We start from the raw sequence: 21,551 nt of genomic DNA, 5'->3' as shown, positions 1-21,551 counted from the left end.
CTAACACTTGCAGCTTTGTACTCTATTCTTAGGTACAGATTAGATTACTATTGATGTCTTGTTTTGGTGTATCAACAATGTTCAGACAAAGACCCTGTAGAGATTCTTCATATTTCATTCTACCAATTATCTTTAGATCACCGAACTCCTTCTGACATTGCCTCTTTTTTTTATTCTTGCGATACCCCATTGTCGAGCTCGTGCCCATCGATCTGTTCATTCTTTCGTTCCGAAGTTATCTTACCCTGCTAAATGTCACTTTTCTTAGAAGAACTCGGCGAGGGAGAGAGATTACTCAAAACTTCATGAAGGCATTGAGTTCACAACTTGTAGACTACAAACAGATTAATTACAAAACCTTTCGATTATTTCAACCAAGTATACGAAATGCTTTCAGAAATAGCATGTCACGATCTAAACTTTAATTCAATGTGCAATATCATCCCTGAATATTTAATTTGTTCATTGTGGTCCCTGAACTATTGATAAATGTTCAATGTAGTCCTTTCGTTTGTTTAAATGACAAATGAAAAGTTATTTGATGGAGTTGATTATTATATGTTGAACATGTCCATCTTTTTATTCATCTATTATAGAAAAAAAATTAAAAAATAGGACGTTAACATGTCCATTATTATTTGATGATGTAGATTATTGTATCATAATTTGAGATGAATATTTTACGTAAGCAATCCACGTGTAACTTCTTCTTTTTGTCCACCCCTTAAACTTGACGGGTTGGAAGCCAAATCAACATATTTCGTTAATTTGAATTAATAAAAGGATGACATTTAACATTTTCATATAGTTTAGGGACTAGATCGAGCATTTACTAGTAGTGTATAGACTATATAGACAAATTAAAAGTTCAGGACCGACATTGTACATTGAAAGTTCGTAAATCATTTGTCTCATTTTCCCTAGAAGGTACACCTCTACTTTTACCGCACACTCTGATCCAATTCTTAAAGAGATTTTCGGAAGTACTAATCTAATGTCCCTAAACTCCGAACTCGATCAATTTGTGAAATATATTTGGGTTGGCCTAAGCTCAGTAAATGAAAGCGCTAAATCTAAAATAGGAGATTTACTCACCACTTGATTTGAGAGCACAACAACATAGTAACATTCAGCGAGTGAATATCGCATTTCATTGCTAATAAGGAAACCAACATATTATTTAAATTCAATTAAATAATGTAATCCACACATTAAACCACTATAATCATATGTGCAATGAATAAAGATAGATGCCATGAATTGATGTTCGGTTAAACACTTAAATGGACACTGATGTACACCAATGAGTATATATTCCATATTTGTCATTGGCCAGTTTTCATCTTAACTAACGAAGCATCGTCACCATCAACTCATGGGGACATAATCATAAACACATCTTTGTCAAGCCTCTCAGCCCATCAATTATGGGTGTCTTCTACATCAATGAGGATAAATACACTACTGTACATCCACATGATATTATATCACAAGTCACTCAAGCCACATCAGGCTACACAAGCCATATTATTTTGTACTTCATGTCCTCTCAACCTTTTAGGACCTGTCTTAGACGGTAGAACATATGTCTTTTCCTAGATTTTTATACACATACTCATACAATGGTGTTCACTTTCTGGTGATTAGATCGTGACAAAGATCCTTATCACATGGCATCACTGACATACAAATCATTATAACATAACGGTGGCCATGTTCCATCATATAATGGCAGTGTAACTAATATTACCCAAATATTTTGGTGTTCCCCATGTCAATAATGGAAACAAATACCCATTATCATTTGCAAAATCACAAACTCTTATTCATAAAACAATCAATCATACGGTACATATCATCATTACGTGCAAATTATTATTACATATCAAATGCCATGTATTTTTCAATAATGATATTTACATATAATAACATATTATTACCCACCCATCGGTGGCCGCGTTGGTTTGCGCTCAGTTCCTTTCACGAGAGGTCCTGGGTTCAAAACTCGCCCATCGGTGATTTAAGTGGGGGGTCGTGGCGGTGGGATGCTGCGCTAGTCCCCCTCGAGGACTAGTCGGGCATCATCGCTGGTTTGAGCCCTAACTCGCCGGCTGCGCGGACACCTCGATTATCAAAAAAAAAAAACATATTATTCTCTTGGCATTTTTCATGTAATCAGTAACAATCAAATAATTACATGTTTTTTAACATATAAAACTTCATCTTCTTTTATCATACCATCACTATTTAATAGAGAACATATGCAAATTCACTAATTTCCTAAAATTTTAGATTTTCAGAATTACATAATTACCCCAACAAAGTTTCTGACTTTATAATTTTTACCCATAACTTCCAATTTTCTCTTAATCAAGCCATATTAATTAATTTAAATATCTAAGGCCATTGATTTGTCATCTAAGACATATGAATACTTCATTTACACTATATAAATGCCACAGATTTTATCAAATTTCAAAACAACCCACTTTTAAACTAACTATGCAATTTAGTCCAATTTTGTCTAATTATATAAATCCTCCAGATAAATAAATAATTTATAAAAAATAAATTCGCTATCAATCATCCTAAGGTTTCTGATTGTGTAATCAGCCCTTATAATTTACAGTATTTGCAAATTCGTCCCCTAACTTTGTGAAATTACGAGTTTGCCCCTAAAGTTTCAAAACTATTTATTTTGACCTCGTTTGATTTCTTTTAATTAATTTAACTTGATAACCCACTAGTTCACACTTAAAATGATAAAATAACACTGTTAAAAGAGCCCTTTCGTTTCTGCAAATATTACAATATTGCACCTGTACATGTCAAAATTGCTAAAATGCCACTTTTAGGTCTAGTTTTACCATTACTACATTTTTGTCATCCAAGATACAACAAAATCTATTGCTAATCATTCAAACGGATTCTAAGAATGTAGAAAACTTTTCAATTCAAATTTTAAATCACAATAGCTCAATATAATATTCTTGAAGTTCAATTAAACTAAATAAGCAAACATCGACTAAGCCGGTTCAAGAATGCAAAGTAAATCAATCTAACTTACTCCTAGAGTCTTCACTTATATTGAGTGAAAAGCCTTAATCACCTTGTAAGATGCTTGATAGGTGGGATTAAAAACAAAACAAATTGGATAAACTATGGAGGTTGGATAACAATTGAGTTGGAACTTTGCTTGGTGTAAAAGATTGGAAGAGAGAACAAAAATGATTGAGCTTGAAGATGTGAAGATGGAGGTGCACATACAAGAAGGAGAAGGAAAATGGATTTTTTTTTTAATCTTTCTTCTTTTTCTTTTACTTTTTTTTAAAGAACAATTTTTATGTTTATTAACTAGGGTTATAACAATGATATAAAGTAACTAGAGTAAAATAATAGATATAAAGTAATTAGGATAAAAAATAATATATCGTCCATGATGTCATTTTAGGGGTTAGATTCAAGACACAAATTAAGAGCATATGGGGATTTAAGTGAGGGACAAATGGCTTGATATGGGTGATTAAAATCAAGACGTTTGATAATGTTGAAATAGTATTTTTCATTTCAATAAACTTATAGGTACTCAGCGTTTGCTCTAAATGCCGATAAGTCAAAAATATTTTGAAACCACCAAAATCATTAGCAAGACTATGCCTAAGTAGTCTTAACTCGGTGAATTTTCACTTTTGCTAATTACCTTATATGCTTTTTGGTTATATCAATCCCGTCCAATAAATATTGTATCAATCCGTTTTTCACCGTTAATATCCGATAACAACTTATGCGCTGATTTCTATCAATTTATGCATATTGAAATTAGTAAAATTATTATCCCAATTGATTTTTCTCAATTACGGCACATTCGGAAACTGCGAAAACCAATAAATTCTACGTCCACATGAAGTTCGTAATGTTCATAAACCTGAAAACATTTTCCATCAATTCGAACTCTCGTCGCCCTTTTTGACCCTTCAAAAGATTTAATAACCCTCAACGAGAGTCATAATTTATCAAAGTTATCAAGTAATTCATGGTTACCATTTATCGTCTTAATCTCCTAAATAATATTGGAAAATGAAGAAATTTCCAAATGTCACATGGCAGTAGGACATGCTCTTGTAATCAGGAGAGTCTCAACTTTCTGATTGCAGAGACTAGATCAGCGTGTGTTAGCCGCATTTTGAGAGTGTTTCATCGTTCGAAAGTTAGGAATGCTTTTCCCCCGGTTTTTATGGCAATTCCATTAGACCCAGTTGCAAACAGTATAAATCCTCCAAATAAGGTTTTGCCTTCCTCTTTGTTTCTTCTGCAAGTCAGGTCAGTGTGCCAAATCTAGATAAAATCCCGAACAGGATTCGGACCATTCGACCGAAAAACAAAATCACACCACCATTGCCTTCCATCATTACTATCGTGATGCCAAAAAAGAGCAGAGGCGAACCACCTAACCGGCGGCTTTCTTAAGATGACAAATATGATTTCCATATCAGGAGCGCGCAGTAGAAGAGGGGCAGGGCGTGGGGAGCAGACAATCTCCACCTACGACGACCACGAGGCTAGCACACATACTAGTACAGGAAGAGGTCCACAGATTCGCTACAATGTCGGATACAAAATTGTGACAACTTACGTCGCAAGCGAAAATTTGAGAGGAAAATAATAGAGAACAAGGGCGAAACCTGGTGAGGCTTCGTTGACCATCGCTGCGACCAAGAGTTACCTCATCACAAGGAATACCTAGTTCCTCCGATCAAATTATTATCTCCAGACATTGCCAACCGATCACAAATAACCAAGATCCCGAACATCAATCCACCAGCTGCGCCGAAGCAAAATTTATCCTATTTTCTCCTTTGCTTGTGCTTAACTATTATGATTTTACGACCAGACTTGTCACCACCGGTTCCAAGTAAGAAGCTCCCTCCACCTAGATCTAAACTGCCAGAAGCCTGAAATGGGGAAGGATTCGGCGGGGTGGCCAGGTTCTGTTGACTTCCAAATTGGAAAGGGTTAGACACCGTTGAAGCCGGTGGATTGAACATGAACCCAGTCGAAGGTTGTGGTGAGATCGGTTGCTGGCCAAATACAGGAACTGAGGGAGTAGTTGTCACAACTGTGTCCTCAGCCATGCTATCCTCCGCATTCATCTGATCTTTATTGCCTGAGGGTACCAAACCAAAGGTGAACGCAGGATTAGAATTCCCAAAAACAGGCACTGAAGAAGCGCTAGAAGCAGCAGAAATGAACGAGAAAGTTGAAGCAGATGAAGCGCTAGTTGATCCAAAAATAGGAGTGGCGCTGGTTGATCCAAATAGAGGGGAAATAGATGAGGTGTTGGTTGATCCGAAAATAGGAGCCCCAGTGGAAGCAGACAAATTGCCGCTTGTCCCGAAAATTGGGGCACCATTTGAAGTAGCAGTCACGCTGGTTGCTCCAAAAACAGGAGTACTGCTTGAAGCAGATGTGGAACCTGATGATCCAAATATGTGACTGCTAGAAGCCGCTAGCACACTAAAAGGAAAACCGGTCAATTGAGAAGCTGATGAGGTACCAAATACGGGAGATGCCGATGACTGCCAAGAACCAATCGCGTTTGAAGTAGTGCTGCTACCTGAACTGACAGAATTCGCCGCTGAAGAGGAAGCAGAACTCATGCCAAATGAAGCCCCAGAGAACAGTTTCGGTGCAGAAGATGGACCAAACAAAGAGCTTCCAGTATTCGCAGACAATCCAAATGAAGCCGCAGATGATCCAGATTGAACCGAGGCACTCTGAGTCAAGGCTAGTACTGCAGTCCCAGCAGATGCTGGAAGTTGTGGAGAACCATTGGCAGCATCAACTAATGAAGAACCCTGTTGTTTTGTCTCAGAAATTGATGTGGAAGCTGGTGCACTAAACCCAAAGATGCCGCTTCCTGTGGTGGCATTTCCAGAAGATGGACCCGGAAAAAGATTGCTGGTGACATTTCCAGAGTCAGTGTCCACCTTGGTCTTGGCTTCTCCCAGAGCAATGGATGGAGTAGGCGCGGATTGCGCAACTGAAATTGACACAGAAACACCAATTCTCTATGGAGTTGAAAGAAGGTGTGTTTTTCATGATATACACAATATAGTAAGTCACTTTGAATTCACAATAGAGAATTTCCCACCTCTGAGAATTGACTTCTAATTGAAGAAGATCTTGAAGGAGGCAGTGTGGCAACATCTTCTGAAGAAAACAGGACAATCATTTCGAGTTGACAAAACTGTCTGATGATTCAATTATGACGATTCTCGACTAACCAACCACAAATCCAAAAAGAAAGTTCTAGGACAATGCGTGCGTTTGACCGAAAAAGGGTGATTTCGCGTGTTTATATGCATGTTGTAAAATCCATGGGAACTAAAGGAAGCTTCAACTGCCGTATGAGAACCAACAATCCTCTCAAATTCGCAGCCAAATGGCATTCAATCATTTTCAGCCAATTAGGTAGAAAGCAACAAAGTGGCCCATTTTTCATCAATTCAAATATACATCAACATTGCAAGAAATGCGTTGTCAGGAAAGCTAGAGATTAAGCATTGGAATCGAAATTAGAATCAGACCGCTTGGTGTTGGGTTTGCAATGATATGTGAAGCGCCAGCTCGTGCAGGGCCAGAACTGTCTTCATCCTCTTGTAGGGATTGCATGAGCGTCTTTTTGAAGATTTCCCACTGCATAACCACAAGACTAAACCTCAGACCAACCGAGCAGCAGAAACTACCAAACTACACACCAGAAAAGGGAATTAATACCAGCTAAAACAAAATTACTCGAGAACTAGGTTATCTTCTCATAAGGCGCCCTTTAAAGGGAATTTAATTCAAAGGCGTGAAATCTAAACAGATAGCGGGTCTTTCGAGTAGCTTTTCGAATCACAGCACCACGCAAGGGCATTGCCATTGATCATTGAAATTCACAAAACCCGCTTTCTTTTGCAGCCCAAACACACAGATTTCATCAGTGTCAAACTAGTGTGATTCAATTCTCATCATAACTCAGAAAAATCATTAAAACTCCAAAGCGTAGGTTTCACCAGTAGTCTTTCAACTACAGTGGGTTCTGTAATCAACTCAATGAACTTTGACGGTGCGACGACCCAGACCCTAGGTGGCGGGCGCAGGATGAGGGATGGCAAGGGAGGTTGCACCTCTACCTTGGACATACGCGGGGCGAGGCTAAGCGCATGTCTCTTGTCCCACATCACCGAGAGGGAGTCATGGGCTAGTTGATAAGTCTTGGATTCTCTACTCTGTGTAAAACATTTTAAAGCCGGGCTAAGGACCCAAAAGCGGACAATATTACGCAATGGTAGCCCTTGGATCGTAACAGCCGGAATGAACACTTTCACTAATCGTACTTCACACGTTCCATACCAATGGCCAACTCCGGGTTCTCATTTTCACCCCAAAAAAAAAAATCAATGGCACTAATTTACAATAATAAGTAATATTTCACTAAAAGAAGCAGTTTTTGCACTTAAATTGACTAAGATAAGCACACAAAGTCAAAGCATAGAGTCAGTGCTCTGGAGTTGAATGAGCACAAACCTTGGAAGCATCTCTGCTCAACTTCTCCACAGTGGTCGTCAGCCATTCGTTCTCCTTCACCAGTTTCTCCTGCAACCCCAACCAACAAAACACCAATCCAATTTCGCCCCCTCAAAAAAAAAAAACTAACTGAGAGAGAGAACCGAATCGAATTGGGTCGGGTCGGGTTTGTCGGACCTTCTCGAGCTCGGATCGGGAGAGCTTGTCGAGGGCGTCGGCGAGGGAGGCGTCGAGGGACTCGACCTGGGACTGGAGGTCGGCGATACTGTGGTCCTTCTCGGCGAGCTTGGCGCGGAGGTCGGAGGACTCGGACTCGAGGGAGGAGACGCGGGTTGAGAGGGCCATGGAGGTGATCTTGCGGGCCACGTCCAGCTGCTCGTACGGGTCCGACGGCAGTACCGCCAGTACCTCCTCCGGCAGGTCGAACGTCGCCGCCGGCGCCGATTCCTTCGCCAGCATCTCTCTCTCCTTTTTTTTTTTCCTTATATTATTTAATTAGTTGTTTTTAAATAACTTTGTCAATGCATATTGTACGTTACTAAAAGCATCACGACCCCAAACTCTAAGTCTCATTAAAGTTCATTGGGTAAAGTGTAATGTAACCTCTCAAACTTACCACGAAAATATAATTAAATTTTAAATTTTTTAAAAAGTATAATTATAATTTTAAAATTTTTCACGAAATGCAATTGAGTTATAAAATTTTAAAAAAAATACAATTGAGTTTTAAAACTTGTTAAATTTGCCCAAATAACTCCTTTCATTAACTGTACTTTCGTGATAAATTTATGATTTGATTACACTTTTATGACAAAATTTAAGACTTTAAATGCACTCGTCCTTAAGTTCATTAGTCTCTCTACTTTTTTATTTTTTTTTATCGAAATTAGTCTTTTTACTTAGCTTTTGACAAAATTGACAAAGTTACAACCCACCAAAAAGAGCTAGCTGGCGCCGCCGATTCCTTCGCCAGCAAGTCATATGTTCTGGGGCACGCTTGCTGGGTTTTGTTTGTAGTCAAGAGATTCTTGAAGTTGAAATCCTGGATGTTATCGTCCGATTCTCCCAATTCAATTGGTTTTATCCTTCGCACCGATTCCTTGTTACAACCCAAATATGTTGGGTTAGAGCTATGTGACTAGGCTTGTTCGCCCGTTATGTATGATTGATTTAGAGGAGGTTAGGGTAGGGATGCACAGCTCGACTTTAATATCGCATTAATATTGGACTCAATCTAAAATTTCCATAAGTTTATAACGACGATCACTGACTCACGTCAAATGATGTGACGGATAATCTTTAATGCATGAAAATGCGAATTGTGAGAGAAATAACGTGGTATCGAACAATCATATAAATTGTGAAATAACGATGAAACTAACGAATCTTGTAATTTAAGATCAAACGTGAGAAAACGAAATTATCGAATCTTGTAATTTAAGATTAAATGTGAGAAAACAAAATTACTTTAGAAATCTGTTGGTAGTTTGCTAGTAAAACAAAACCAGTTAAGAAGTGCCCTGCAGCATAGCAGGATATCTGTCTATGTTTCGGCATTCATTGATTCATGAAGTAGTGTTTTGAATCTGAGCTGAGGGACAACTTTTCCTTCACCAGTGGCAATTTTTGTCAAGTGTCTACTTTGAAATCATCTGGAGTCAATTCGAATTCTTGCAATTGGCGTATCGGCTGCGCAGGAAAGTTTGATCCATTCGAAGGGATTAGCTGGTTCCTAGAACAAAATGTCTGATTGTGTATCGGCTTCTTTCGCTCCATAATCTCGCTATGACGAACTCGTGTTTTAGCTCTAAGTCCTCAGCTCGTGCTGGTAGAACCTTCGGTAGTGCAAAAAAGTGGACGCCGCATAATGTCATGGCCGATCATGTCGCAAAAGTAAAAACTTCTGTGACGTTATAAAACCTACCATCGCATCAGTATAATTTTCTCTGTACGACATAAGCAAAGTGCAGCAGCCACAGCCAGTTCAAGCCGAAGTCGAAATGTCGCTAAGATCTCAACTCACATCCTACGAAATCATGATCCACTACAAGTAGGAGAGTCACCAGAAGGCAGAGCAACAACACTAGTTGATGTTGAAGGGCTTGTATGAAGAGCTCGTGGCTTGGACCCATTCCCTTGCCTAGCAATTGTTTGGGCGAACAAGACGGCACCACGGTGTCGGTGACTGTGGTTGGACCGGTAGGCGGTGGAACAATGTCTGGCGGTGGAACAACGACCGGAACAGGATGATGATACGCGGCAACCTCGACTTTTTGCCCGAGAGAGCAGTAACACGAGACGCTGCAGATGAAATAGAACACGCCCTTCTCTATCAGCGGGACTCTCGCAGGCCCCGTGCGGAAGGACCGGAAGGGGTTGTCCGCCGTGCAGGCCTCGTACTCGCGCCGCGAGACTTGCATCACGTTGTAAAAGCCAGTCCTGAACTCGAAAACTGAGACAAAAGGAAGGAGAGATCGAGGAACCCACTTTATACATCCAATCACAGAGTGATCAAACAACGCAAATGACGGAAACGGGCTTGAATTAGAGGAACCGATGAGATTACGGAGAACGTCGCCGACGAAGAAACGGTGGGAGGAGGACCAGTTGGAGTAGTAAGTTGGGTATGGAGGGATGGACCAAATCGAGCCTCCAACCTTGTATTGCAATCCATTTGAGACGTCGAGAGTTAGACCCACCATGATGAAGAGAAGTGCTTGTGAAGTTGCGGATAATTGTGTCTGCACGGCCATTTCTTCGCAGAGTTCAGAGGAAGAGACTGTTCAGAGTTCATGTCAATTGAAGCTGTAGAGGCTCACGAGGATGAAGTTAGAAAATGAAGAGACTTTCGCCACGGAAGGAGACGTTATGTTCTGGGGATGGGAGGATGAATGACTGTGAGGGTGTAAATGACAATGCTTTGGCCCAAAACAAAAATAAAAGAATGGATGAACTGCAAATGCAACATTTACGTAATCTAATCTAATGTTTTATAATCTTACACTATCATATGAGACTCTTCTTTATGAGAGATCTTGTATAAAGCTCACTTGGCGCAAAACGAGGGGAAATTGTAAAAAAAAAGTTCCAAACCTATAGTACGGATGCCAATTCAGTCATAAATCTTTCAATCATGCCAATTCAGTTCAAAACCTTTTGACAATTTGCCAATTTAGTCCTAAACTTTTTAATTGTGTCAATTCAGTCCTAAACAATTTCATTATTTTCTAATTTAGTCCTAAATCTTTTGACGATTTGTTAAGTGTACCCTTCCGACCAAATATCCAAATAATAGGTTTAGGACTACATCGGCAAATTTTCCAAAGATTTAGGATTGAATTGACACAAAAAAAAGGTTTGGGACTAAATTGGCAAATCGTCAAAAGATTTATACTAAATTGGCACAATTAAAGGGTTTAAGACTGAATTGGCTACCGTACAGTAGATTTAGGGCTTCTTCTTTTTTACAATCATCCCTAGCAAACGTTGCTCGGTTGAAATAAAAAATGACATCCCTTTTGAAATGGAAAAAAAAAAGTTCAGGTAGTTAAATTTGGTCGTGACTCGAGAAATCTCAACCACAAAATTAATGTATGTTAGCATGACTATGCTTGATTTTCACAGTTCTAAGATAGCATCAATCAATCTTCAAGGTTAATAGAGTTGATTGAGATGTTGGGAGACTTTCAGCTAATGAATCGGACGTCATGAGGTAGAATCCCACTAATTGCATACAAGCTACTCTGGATCTAGATCGCCCACTGTAACCAAAGGTCTGGAGTTAACTTGATTCTAGGGCTTGTAGAAAATATTAGGAATCTAGTAATTGGGTCATCACGCCCTTGTCTCTGATTTAAAAAAAAAAGGATAAGTACACTAAAAGTCCTAAAACTTATCATGAAAGTGCAATTGAATTCTAAAACTTTTAAAAAGTGCAAACAAGTCCTAAAACTTGTTAAAAAAGTGTACTTTAGTCCTAAAACTTTCAAAAAGTACAAACAAGTCCTAAAATTTATCACGAAAGTGCAAACAAGTCCTAAAACTTGTCACCAAAATGCAAACAAGTCCTAAAACTTTCAAAAAGTACAATCAATGGAAGGACTTGATTGAATCAATTTGATAAGTTTTAGGACTTGTTTGCACTTTTTGAAAGTTTTAGGACTCAAGTGCACTTTCGTGATAAGTTTTAGGACTTGTTTGCACTTTTTGAAAGTTTTAGGATTCAATTGCACTTTCGTGATAAGTTTTAGGACTTTGAATGCACTTATCCCAAAAAAAAAAACAATAGCTTGAATCGTTCCAATATGGGATTTTATCATAGCAGATTTTGACTAATCATGAATCAAAATGTAAATCTATGGACAAATAATTCGGCAATCTTGCTTCTGAATGGCCAAACCACACTAATCCACCGCATACTACATACTACCAAAAAAAGTGTTGCGTGCCTAAAACAAGGACGACCACATAAAACCCCTAATCCATCAATTTCTTCTTATTGTCGGTAAGGCAATTTGTCTCAAATAAGGGTTTAATGTGGGGCCGTTTTTTTTTTTTTTTTTTCAAAAGAGGGCGTAAAGTTGACATTGTCTCAAATAATAGCCTAAAGTGCCAAACTAAATTTCAAATAGGAGCTTGAGCTCACCGGCCGGCCTAATCCTCGCTAGCCGGCTTGTACGAGTGACTCATGTGCTCTCAAGAAATGTGTCACAAACCATGAAAATAGCAAAGAGTAAGCGATTGTCTTGAAATGGCGGCATTAAGAAAATACCACAGATTTCTCCTTATCAGGTATGAGGTGCCAAAAACCCAAAAACCTGAAGGAAGTGCAGACGAATTAAGAATTACCATTTGAACCCACATTGCCTCTCTTCCACAATTAAGATTTTGGGACCTATCTTTCACTGACAAAATAAGAAGAAAAGGAGTCATTAGATGACCAGATCAATTTGTCGACGAACATTTGCCCGGCCGTTGAACTTGGCTTTCATTCGTGACTAAGTTGGAAAAATTAAGCTCTTATTTGAGATGAGATCCGGTCTATACCATCTTTAAAGAAAACGGCCCCACTTCAAGCCAATCTTCCATTCAAACCCTTATAAGAGCCGGTTAATCGTTTTTCAAATGGAGTCGTGAATAAGCACCCATTCAAAAGACCTATCCGAACGCATTTTTCATTTGCCAATGGCAATAACGGAGGGAAAGCGATACATCACTAATTTAAATACGAAAAGCGGAACACATGATTGCCCCCTTACATCCCCCCATCAAGTTGATAGAAGACAGAGACATTTTTGTCTTCATTTTCCACCGAATTCAATTGACCTTCTTCCCCTTCCACCCCTTTTTCAAACGAAGCGAAAAATTTGAACCGCAAAAAAGGCGCATGCCTAATTGCCTATCCCCAAAGACGCCTTTAAAAAAAGGTAAGAGAAAAAGCAAAAGATTTCGACAAACAGCTGTCGAAAAAAAATCATGCATCTGCCATTTTCGGTCTGAATCTCTCTGGCCGTCGTCCCGCGGGCCCCACCCGGGATGGGGGAAATAATCTTACCGTTAGCCGCAAAACTCCCCTGCCCCGCCCCAGCCCAAAGCTCGCTCGCTAACGGACCAATCGCCTCGCTCCACGTCAGCTCGTCGGCACGTGGCGGATCCTCATTGCGCTGTTTCGTCCGGCGTTGTCGATGTACTCACGTCACCGCCGTGCGTTACCCCGACCGTGCGCACGCACTGTCTTCGAATTTAAAAAGGAAGAAATGGAGCAACAGCTTTCTAGCCGTTGAGCGAGCTCGACCCATACACGCAATCTCTCCTCTGTCTTGTCTCTCGCTCGCTCGCTCGCTCTCCTGCAAAAGGAGGGCACCACGGTCTCGCTCTCGCTCTTCGATTTCGTTTTCTTCTTCACCCGTTTCTGTTTCAGAGAGAACCCATCTTGGGTTTCCTCTGATTTTCCTCTTCAGCTTGCTGAAGTTTCGTGTTTTGTTTTCTTGTTTTGTTTGTTGGGGGTGGGGTGGGGGTGGGGGTGGGGGGGTTCCAAGAAATGAAGGGGGTGAAGGGGAAGCTGCTGAAGAAGCTCAAGACGATCAAGCCCATCGGGTATCTGAAGCAGGACAGGATCCTCCATCTGAACGCCTCCGATGGGTACGTGGAGACGTTCCTGAAGAACCCGATCATGAAAGCTCAGACCATGTTGTTCCCGAAGGAGAACCCCGATCGGAGCCTGAAGAATCAGGGCGGCCTCGGGGAGGCGCGGGAGCCGGAGGTCATCGACGTCACGGAGCTCATGAAGGATCTCGAAGACGCCGAGATGGAGTTCGATGACGATTTGGAGGACAAGGAGAATATTGGTCCGAATGTCGATGCGGGGAGCGCATTTCTCGGCAAGGAGAATTGTGAGAATGTGCTCGTGAAGTCGGAGCTGGAATCGTCTCCGGATGAGGAGGCTTCGAGGTTGTCTGAAACAGAGGAGCTGCCGAGAAACAGCTTGAAGACCCCTTTGTCAGAAATCGATGTGTCGAACTTTAGGCGGCCGGATTTGAACTCGTCGACTCTTTTCGATCCTAACCTGCTCGCGGCATTTGAGCAAGCGGTGAAGCAGCACGTTAGGATCAGCCTAGATGAGATGAGACCGAGAATTGAGGCAGAGCCGGATGATTTAGAGAAGAGTTCTGATGAGCCCCCTTCCAAAACTCGTAGAATCGAGGAGGAGGACAATGACGATGCCGATCCACTGTTGGCATTTGAGGAGAAGTGCCCACCTGGAGGCTCCGGTGCAGTAATCTTCTACACAACCAGCCTTAGAGGCATAAGAAAGACATTCGAGGACTGCGGCAAGATTCGTTTCCTCCTGAACAGCTTCCGCATCCTATACTCAGAGAGAGACGTGTCAATGCACACGGAGTTTAAGGAAGAATTGTGGGACATCTTGGGTGGGAAACCGGTCCCGCCGAGGGTGTTCATTAAGGGGAGGTACATTGGTGGAGCTGAACAAGTGTTGGGGTTACATGAGCAAGGAAAGCTCAAGAAGCTTCTTGAGGGAGTCCCAATTGATAGGTCTACTGGTCCATGTGAAGGTTGCGTCGGTATGAAATTCGTGGTGTGTTCTAAATGCAATGGGAGCCACAAGCTCGTTGGCGAAGACTCGTCGGCGAATAAATGCTCGGAGTGCAACGAGAATGGCTTGATTATTTGCCCACTTTGCTGTTGAGAGAGAATTCATCTCATTTTCTGATCATTTTTCCCTTGTGCGGTCCTCAATTATATGTTTCATTGTAAAGCTCCTATAAATATACATCGGTTGGGTGCTCTTTCCCATCAGTTCTCTCACATTAAGCTTGTATGGGCATTGGGTGGTCTATGTTTGCTGAATATAGTCTGTATAATCTGAAGACAAATAAATCTCACTGGCTTTCACTACAGGCTCAAGCATTCCATTTGGCAAATGCACCTGAGAAAGCATAATCTGATTTCGAATAGGTAGGTGAAAATAGGAGCTTCCAACAGATGAATTGAATGGTTTAGAGATTTTTTTTCGTTATTTGGTTATTATCGCGAGAACCATCTATGATCTGCCATTAGATTAAAATCTGTCATAGTTCCTTCGCATATGGAAAGAAGATTATCAATTAGAGATGGTAGACTTTGATCTTGCTTTCCTTAGTTCTTGACTTAGAAATTTATTTCCGTTTGTTACTTTGAGACAGCAGCAAGTCCTCGGTGACAAATTCACATCTAGATTAAAAGAGAAATTGCTACTAAAAGATGTATAGTTTTGTACTTGAACTTCTGTTACGGTTGCAATTTTTTATACGGTGTCATTCGCTCCCAACATTGCAGTTCCTTTCCATAACAAGGCTATTTTTTTCGACATCAAGCGCAAGGATGTCTTCCTGCCCCAGTTTTTGCTTCATTCTTTTCTGTTCTTCTTGAATCTGAACTTACTGTTTGTGGCGTTCAGTCCCTTGCCTTCAACACGGTAGTTCAAATTAAGACGCTTATCAAAGAAAATATAATCTCCCACTTGCAGCTTTGTACTCTATTTTTAGGTACTTATTAGATTACCAGTATTGATGTCTTGTTTTGGTGTATCAACAATGTTTCAGACAAGACCCTGAAGAGGTTCTCCATAGTTCATCCTACCAATCATCTTTTGATCACCGAAATCCTTCTGACACTGCCTCTGGTTTATATTCTTGTGATACCGCATTTTCGAGCTTGTGCACGTCCACCCAGCAACCTGTTCGTCCTTTTTGTTCTGAAGTTATCTTACCCTATTAAATGTCACTTTTCTTAGAAAAACTCGGCGAGGGAGAGAGATCACTCAAAAGTTCAAGAGGGCATTGAGTTCACGATTTGGAGACTATAAACAGATCAATTCCAAAACCTTTCGATTATTTCAACTGAGTACACCGGATGTTTTCAAAAATAGCATGTCACGATTTGAACTTTGATCCAACATGTAATGTCTTTTTGGAACTTTTAATTTGTTCATTGTGGTCCCTCAATTATTAATAAATGTTCGATATAATCATTCCATTTGCTGAAACGACAAATCAGATATTTTTTTTTTGGGTCAACAATTAGATATTATTTGATGGAGCGGATTATTATATACTAAGTTGGATTTTAAAAATAATGAGTCAATATGTCTATCTTTTTTAGGGGTGAGCATGGTTCCAGGTTCTACCCAAGAACTTGAGAATCTGATCAGTAGGAACCTGTAGGTTCCAGGTTCCAAGATACGTGGGGTAGGTTCCAGGTTCCAAAAATTGGGAAGCCTGTTTCGATGGGTAAGTTCTAGATTCTAGGTAGGTGGAACCTGGAACCTAAATAATTTTTTTGTATTTTTTCTTGATCTATATCTTCGCGTGATTTTACTGTGTTTCATGGCGTTAGATGATGATAATATAATATGGAACCACTAGTCTGAGCTTTCATTTTATAACTTGTTAATGTTTCATATTCTTCGTGTGTCTAAATATAAGTTGCGCTTAGTGGATCATAGAAGTAAGCGGTGATCATTAAAGGTGATGATTCACTACAATTGTTCAATTAATAATATCGGTGGAACCTGAGTAGACTCTAAAACCGATCCTCGAACCTGTGATAAGGTAGGTTTCAAGTTCCAAAAAATAAGGAGCCTATTATCATGGTGGAACCTATATAGAATATGAAACTGCTCACCCCTAGTATCGATTTACACAATGACTTCTTATTTTAGTTATATTTATTTGAATTATAATGTCAGGAAAACTAGTCTTTTGTATTCTCTTTGATAAATGACAAGTTTGTTCAGTATTGTTGCGTTTATTTTCGTTTTAATGAAATAAAAAAAAGAAGAACTTGTTAGACCCTGGAACCTACCCTAGAACTTGTGACATGGTAGGTTCCAGGTTCCGATGGGTAGGTTCCAGGTTCCAAAAAACGAGGAGCCTGTACCCGAAGGTAGGTTCCAGGTTCCATGTGGAACCTATAAGGAATCTGGAACCGCTCACCCTTAATCTTTTTATCCATCTACTATAGAAAAAGAAAAAAAAATAGGACGTCAACATTATTTGATGATGTGGATTATTATATCATAATATGAGATGAATATCTTACGTGGATAATTCACCGTAACTTCCTCTTTTTGTCCATCGATTAAACTTAACGGATTGGAAGTCACACTAGCAAATTTCATTTACTTCAGTTGATGGAAGGACGGCATTTAGCATTTTTATATAGTTTAGGGACTAGACTGAATAGTGCAAGTACCACAAAGAAAAAATTAAAAGATCATAAATAACATTGCACATTGAATCAAAATTCATTGACCATTTATGCAATTTTCTCTAGAAGATACACCTCTGCTTTTATTGTGCACTCTAATCCAATCCTTAAAGAGATTTTCGAAAGTGCTAATCTAATGTCCCTAAACTCCAAACTCGATGAATCCGAATTTGCTGGAATGAAGGTCTCCTATTTGAGATAGATTAAAACAGAGAGTCTATTTCTTTTCTATTTTCACATGCTGATGTAAGGATCTTCTTGGTCTGCATCAAGTAAATCTCATCTCCAATATGTTTCCCCATAAACATCCTCATCGAATATTTCGAAAACAAAAACAATTGATGTAGAGTACAAAGTTCAGATTCTGAACAAACTTCAGAAGCAGTTTAGTAAGTGTGCAATGGAATATGATATTATGCAGAATAAGCTTTAGGGATAAGAAAATTTACATACAAGATTTATAATGGTTCGGCTTAGATTAAGCCTATGTCGACTCTCTCGCGTTGACAGCCTATTGGCTGGATTCCACTAAATGACCGACTATAGATTACAATAATGAGTGATAACACTCAATGTATGATAGGTCTCACTATCTCACTCAATCATTCTTTCAGTACTTTTCTTAAGATCACAAAATGTAGCCCACAAAAGATAAGTATATAGGATTGAAGTTCGCTCAGACTTTGGAATTCTAGATACTAAACTTTGTCTCTTATTTTGCTCCTCGGTACCTTGATCTATTTTTATATTCATTCACTTCCAATCTAGCCGTTGGACAGTCTTCAGAAGACCATCTTCCAATCTACCCATTGGACAAAACTGCATGAAGAAGATTGAGTAGCCGTTGAGAGACAAAATCTGAATCTCCATTGATTCTGATCATCCATACAATCAAAGTCTTGGTTTCCATAAGGAGAGCTTCTCCATTGAGAAAGAAACTTTTCTCGAGATCAATTTGCCAATCATTTAGGATGTTTTGCATTACAATTAGGGGTGTGCAAAATCGATCGGCCAAACTGGGAACCGCCGGACCGGACCGAACTGGCTAGTTGGGTCCGGTTATTGAGAGTGTCAATTCGGTTCCCGATTTCTAAAAGTGGAACCGGTGTCTAGGCTATCTAGTTCCCAGTTCCAAGGGAGAACCAGACCGAACCAGACCGACTATATATACTTTTTTTATTTTTTTATTTCTTCAAAAATATTAGTGAAATGTAAACCAAACCCTAAGTGAACTTCATTAACATAAATCCATTGACAAAAATTAGTAAAATGTGAACTAAACCCTAAGTAAACTTCATTGACAAAAATTAGCAAAATATGAACTAAACCCTAAGTGACCGGTTTCATTGAACAGGACCGGACCAGACCGGATTGGGAACTAATCACCTCTAATTACAATATTGGTTTGTAAAACAATTTTTAAGATTGAGTCAATCAAATCATTCTAAATGTGAAATCTGAATCAAATCACATATACATTCAGAACTTGTGTCACGTTTTGAAATTATGTCACGTTCAGAACATGCGTCATGTTCTGAACTTTTGTCAGGATGGAAACATAAGTAGTTCTCTGAGTTTGAAGTTCTTTATTTCCAATATAAAGTAGGACCCTTTTTCACTTGAAAGAAATTCCACGATTTGAATTTGAAAAAGATTAAGATTGCTATAGGTTTCTCTTCCAAGAATAATTTCCCGAATAAAAAAACTTCAAAATATTTATTAGACTTACTAAACACTCATGAATAGTTTTGTCAACTTTAAAATTTATTAGGAAGTTTTCTTAACAATTATATCTTGACTAATTGCCAAACCCATGAAACTTGGGTGTGAATATGAGTTGTTTGGTTTATGCGATCCTGCATTTACCAGGCACCAATCTTGCCGTCCCAGCCAAGTGGGTTTAAGGTCTTCTTAAGGGATGGCATCATTGCTTGCTTCCGAAGCATGTGATCTATGAGCTGTTGGGCTCACTGCATCCAAAACATGCAAGTCTTTCGATACCAACCCTTTTGTCCATATTGGCACTGGTCCTAAGGGGAATATTCTTGTAATTACATAAGTCAACAAAGGATAAGCCTGAATCTAAACCTAGTTTTCTGAGCAAAATACGAGGTTACAGATTAACACAAAGGTTAATCTCATGGGTCTTTCTTGTTTTGTGGGTTTGGTGATCTCATGGGCCTTCTTGAAGTTTAAACATTCACAAATGTCAAGGTCAAGGTCTTGCCCGCGCGTGGAATAGGAGCAATCTATTCCTGGCCACTTTAAAGGAAATGGACACACGATTATGGTACTCTAGCTTGGGGCCTAGAGCTGTACGTTCTTATGCATAGTTCTTCACAACTCTGGCCGATGAAGTTGTAAATTCCCACGTCACCTATATTGATTTTCAGTTGAGAATGTCCATATTTGTAAACATAGCCTAATTTCAAACACAATTTATAGCGTGACTTATATTAGTTTAGGCCAAAACAAACCACCAACTCAATTGGCGTTCATTCAAATTTTAGCTGGCAATATTTGACGGAGATTTTGTACTTAATTTCGCATGCTTTTAGTTGTAAACGCGTTTTACCCCTACGTGTGTCTCGAACCAAAAAAGTCTAATAAAAGGTTAAATCACGATAAATGAGTTTGCAAATTTGCCCTTTACTATTATCCATGACTAAAACAAGGAAAGAAAGATGAGATGAAGGTCAAGGTCTTGCCCGTGCATGGAATATAAGTAATCTATTCCTGGGCAATTTAAAGGAAAATGACACACAATTATGGTAATCCAGCTTGGGGCTAGAGCTATACGTTCCTATGCATACTTCTTCACAACTCTGACCGATAAAGTTATTGAATAAAAGAATATGTTTTTCTTATTCTGATTGAGTAATTACAAGGTGTATATATACAGGAATAGAAGACCTAAATTAGGTAAAAAACCTATTTTAGGTATAGATCCTAATTAGCCCCTAATCTCTGTCAGTATCTAATTTACAGCTAACAAAAACAAATCACATATTTATAGCTAATAAAATTAAATCACATAATATCACATAATATTCCAAATAATTAGGGACAGATTATAGGAGATTTTCCAACACTCCCCCTAAAGTTGGTGAGTGAACATTTTCCATGCCCAACTTGCTAATAATCTCCTAAAATCTCAACACTGGTAGGCCTTTGGTCAGTACATTTGCTAGCTCATCTTTGCTAAGAGTGTGGGGAGTACTAATCAAACTAGATTCAAGCTTCTCCTTTATAAAATGCATGTCTACCTCAATATGCTTGGTTCAATCATGCTGAACCGGATTGTGAGCAATGCTGATTGCTGATTTATTATCACAATAGAGTCTCATAGATCCTTCGTGTTCCACTTTTAGGTCTTCAATGACAATCATGAGCCACAAAAGTTCACATATCCCATTCGCCATTGTCCTGAATTTAGCTTTAGCGCTAGATTTAGCAACCACATTTTGTTTTTTACTCCTCCAAGTGACAAGATTTCCCTCTAGAAAAGTGCAATAGCCAGATGTGGACCTTCTATCTGTTGGTGACCCAGCATAATCTGCATCAGTATAGGCTTCAAGATTCAGCTTGTCACCCTTTTTAAACAAAATACCTTTTCCTGGAGTAGCTTTGAGGTAGCGAAGAATCCGATAGATAGCTTGCATATGTTCTTCTTTAGGATCATGCATGAATTGACTTACAACTCCCACAACATAGGCTATGTCTGGCCTAGTATGAGATAGGTAAATAAGCCTTCCTACTAACCTTTGATATCTCCATTTATCAATTATGCCACTCCCTCCCTATCCATCCATTTTATGGTTTGCATCAATAGGAGTGCTGACCACCTTGCTATCGAGACATCCTGTTTTCTTGAGAAGATCAAGTACATACTTCCTTTGGGATATAAAAATACCTTTCTTATAGTAGGCCACCTCGATACCAAGGAAGTATCTCAACTTTCCAAGGTCTTTGATCTCGAACTGTTGAGCAAGACTGCTCTTAAGAGACTTTTGTTCAGCTTCATCATTACCAGTCACAACTATATCATCTACATATACAAATAGAGCTGTGACCATACCTTCATTTGAATGTTTGTTGAACATGGTGTGATCCCCTCTACTCTGCTTGTAACCTGTCTCAAGCATTGCCTTCGTGAACTTTCCAAACCAAGCTCCTAGGGACTATTTGAGACCATATAGAGCCTTTTTAAG

General features: G+C 39.4%; 3 protein-coding genes across 3 annotated transcripts; 1 reads left to right on the top strand and 2 right to left on the bottom strand.

Annotated features, from left to right (window-relative positions):
• Nucleotides 1–4,445: 4,445 nt before the first annotated feature.
• LOC130138585 (uncharacterized protein At4g15545-like) lies at nucleotides 4,446–8,040 on the bottom strand. The gene is made up of 4 exons (XM_056313016.1): nucleotides 7,750–8,040; nucleotides 7,573–7,641; nucleotides 6,588–6,696; nucleotides 4,446–5,164 (listed from the first exon to the last, which is right to left on the bottom strand). The coding sequence occupies exons 1-4, from the start codon at nucleotides 8,029–8,031 to the stop codon at nucleotides 4,845–4,847; spliced, it is 780 nt and encodes a 259-aa protein (XP_056168991.1). The 5' UTR covers nucleotides 8,032–8,040; the 3' UTR covers nucleotides 4,446–4,844.
• Nucleotides 8,041–9,578: 1,538 nt separating this feature from the next.
• On the bottom strand, nucleotides 9,579–10,640 carry LOC115672467 (cucumber peeling cupredoxin-like). The gene is made up of 2 exons (XM_030594281.2): nucleotides 10,139–10,640; nucleotides 9,579–10,024 (listed from the first exon to the last, which is right to left on the bottom strand). The coding sequence occupies exons 1-2, from the start codon at nucleotides 10,323–10,325 to the stop codon at nucleotides 9,579–9,581; spliced, it is 633 nt and encodes a 210-aa protein (XP_030450141.1). The 5' UTR covers nucleotides 10,326–10,640.
• A 2,937-nt stretch (nucleotides 10,641–13,577) lies between these two features.
• On the top strand, nucleotides 13,578–14,898 carry LOC115672448 (uncharacterized protein At5g39865-like). The gene has a single exon (XM_030594261.2). The coding sequence runs from the start codon at nucleotides 13,613–13,615 to the stop codon at nucleotides 14,777–14,779; it is 1,167 nt and encodes a 388-aa protein (XP_030450121.1). The 5' UTR covers nucleotides 13,578–13,612; the 3' UTR covers nucleotides 14,780–14,898.
• The last annotated feature ends 6,653 nt before the right edge of the window (nucleotides 14,899–21,551 follow it).

The sequence above is a fragment of the Syzygium oleosum genome, unplaced genomic scaffold (assembly GCF_021117445.2).
Source record: "Syzygium oleosum isolate NSW1041296 unplaced genomic scaffold, Sole_v2.1 Sole_v2.07, whole genome shotgun sequence".
Classification (NCBI taxonomy): Eukaryota; Viridiplantae; Streptophyta; class Magnoliopsida; order Myrtales; family Myrtaceae; genus Syzygium; species Syzygium oleosum.
This window is presented reverse-complemented; position numbering and strand designations above follow the sequence as displayed.

Bases quoted from the DNA above. Each gene is read 5' to 3' on its own strand.
- LOC130138585 (XM_056313016.1), bottom strand. From the start codon at position 8,031: ATGCTGGCGAAGGAATCGGCGCCGGCGGCGACGTTCGACCTGCCGGAG. The intron at 6,697-7,572 runs GTTTGTGCTCAT...GTGGTTATGCAG, and splicing joins TGAGCAGAGATGCTTCCAAG to TGGGAAATCTTCAAAAAGAC. The intron at 5,165-6,587 runs GTCTGATTCTAA...TGGTACCCTCAG, and splicing joins TGCAAACCCAACACCAAGCG to GCAATAAAGATCAGATGAAT.
- LOC115672467 (XM_030594281.2), bottom strand. From the start codon at position 10,325: ATGGCCGTGCAGACACAATTATCCGCAACTTCACAAGCACTTCTCTTC. The intron at 10,025-10,138 runs GTAATCTCATCG...CTTTTGTCTCAG, and splicing joins CTTCGTCGGCGACGTTCTCC to TTTTCGAGTTCAGGACTGGC.
- LOC115672448 (XM_030594261.2), top strand. From the start codon at position 13,613: ATGAAGGGGGTGAAGGGGAAGCTGCTGAAGAAGCTCAAGACGATCAAG.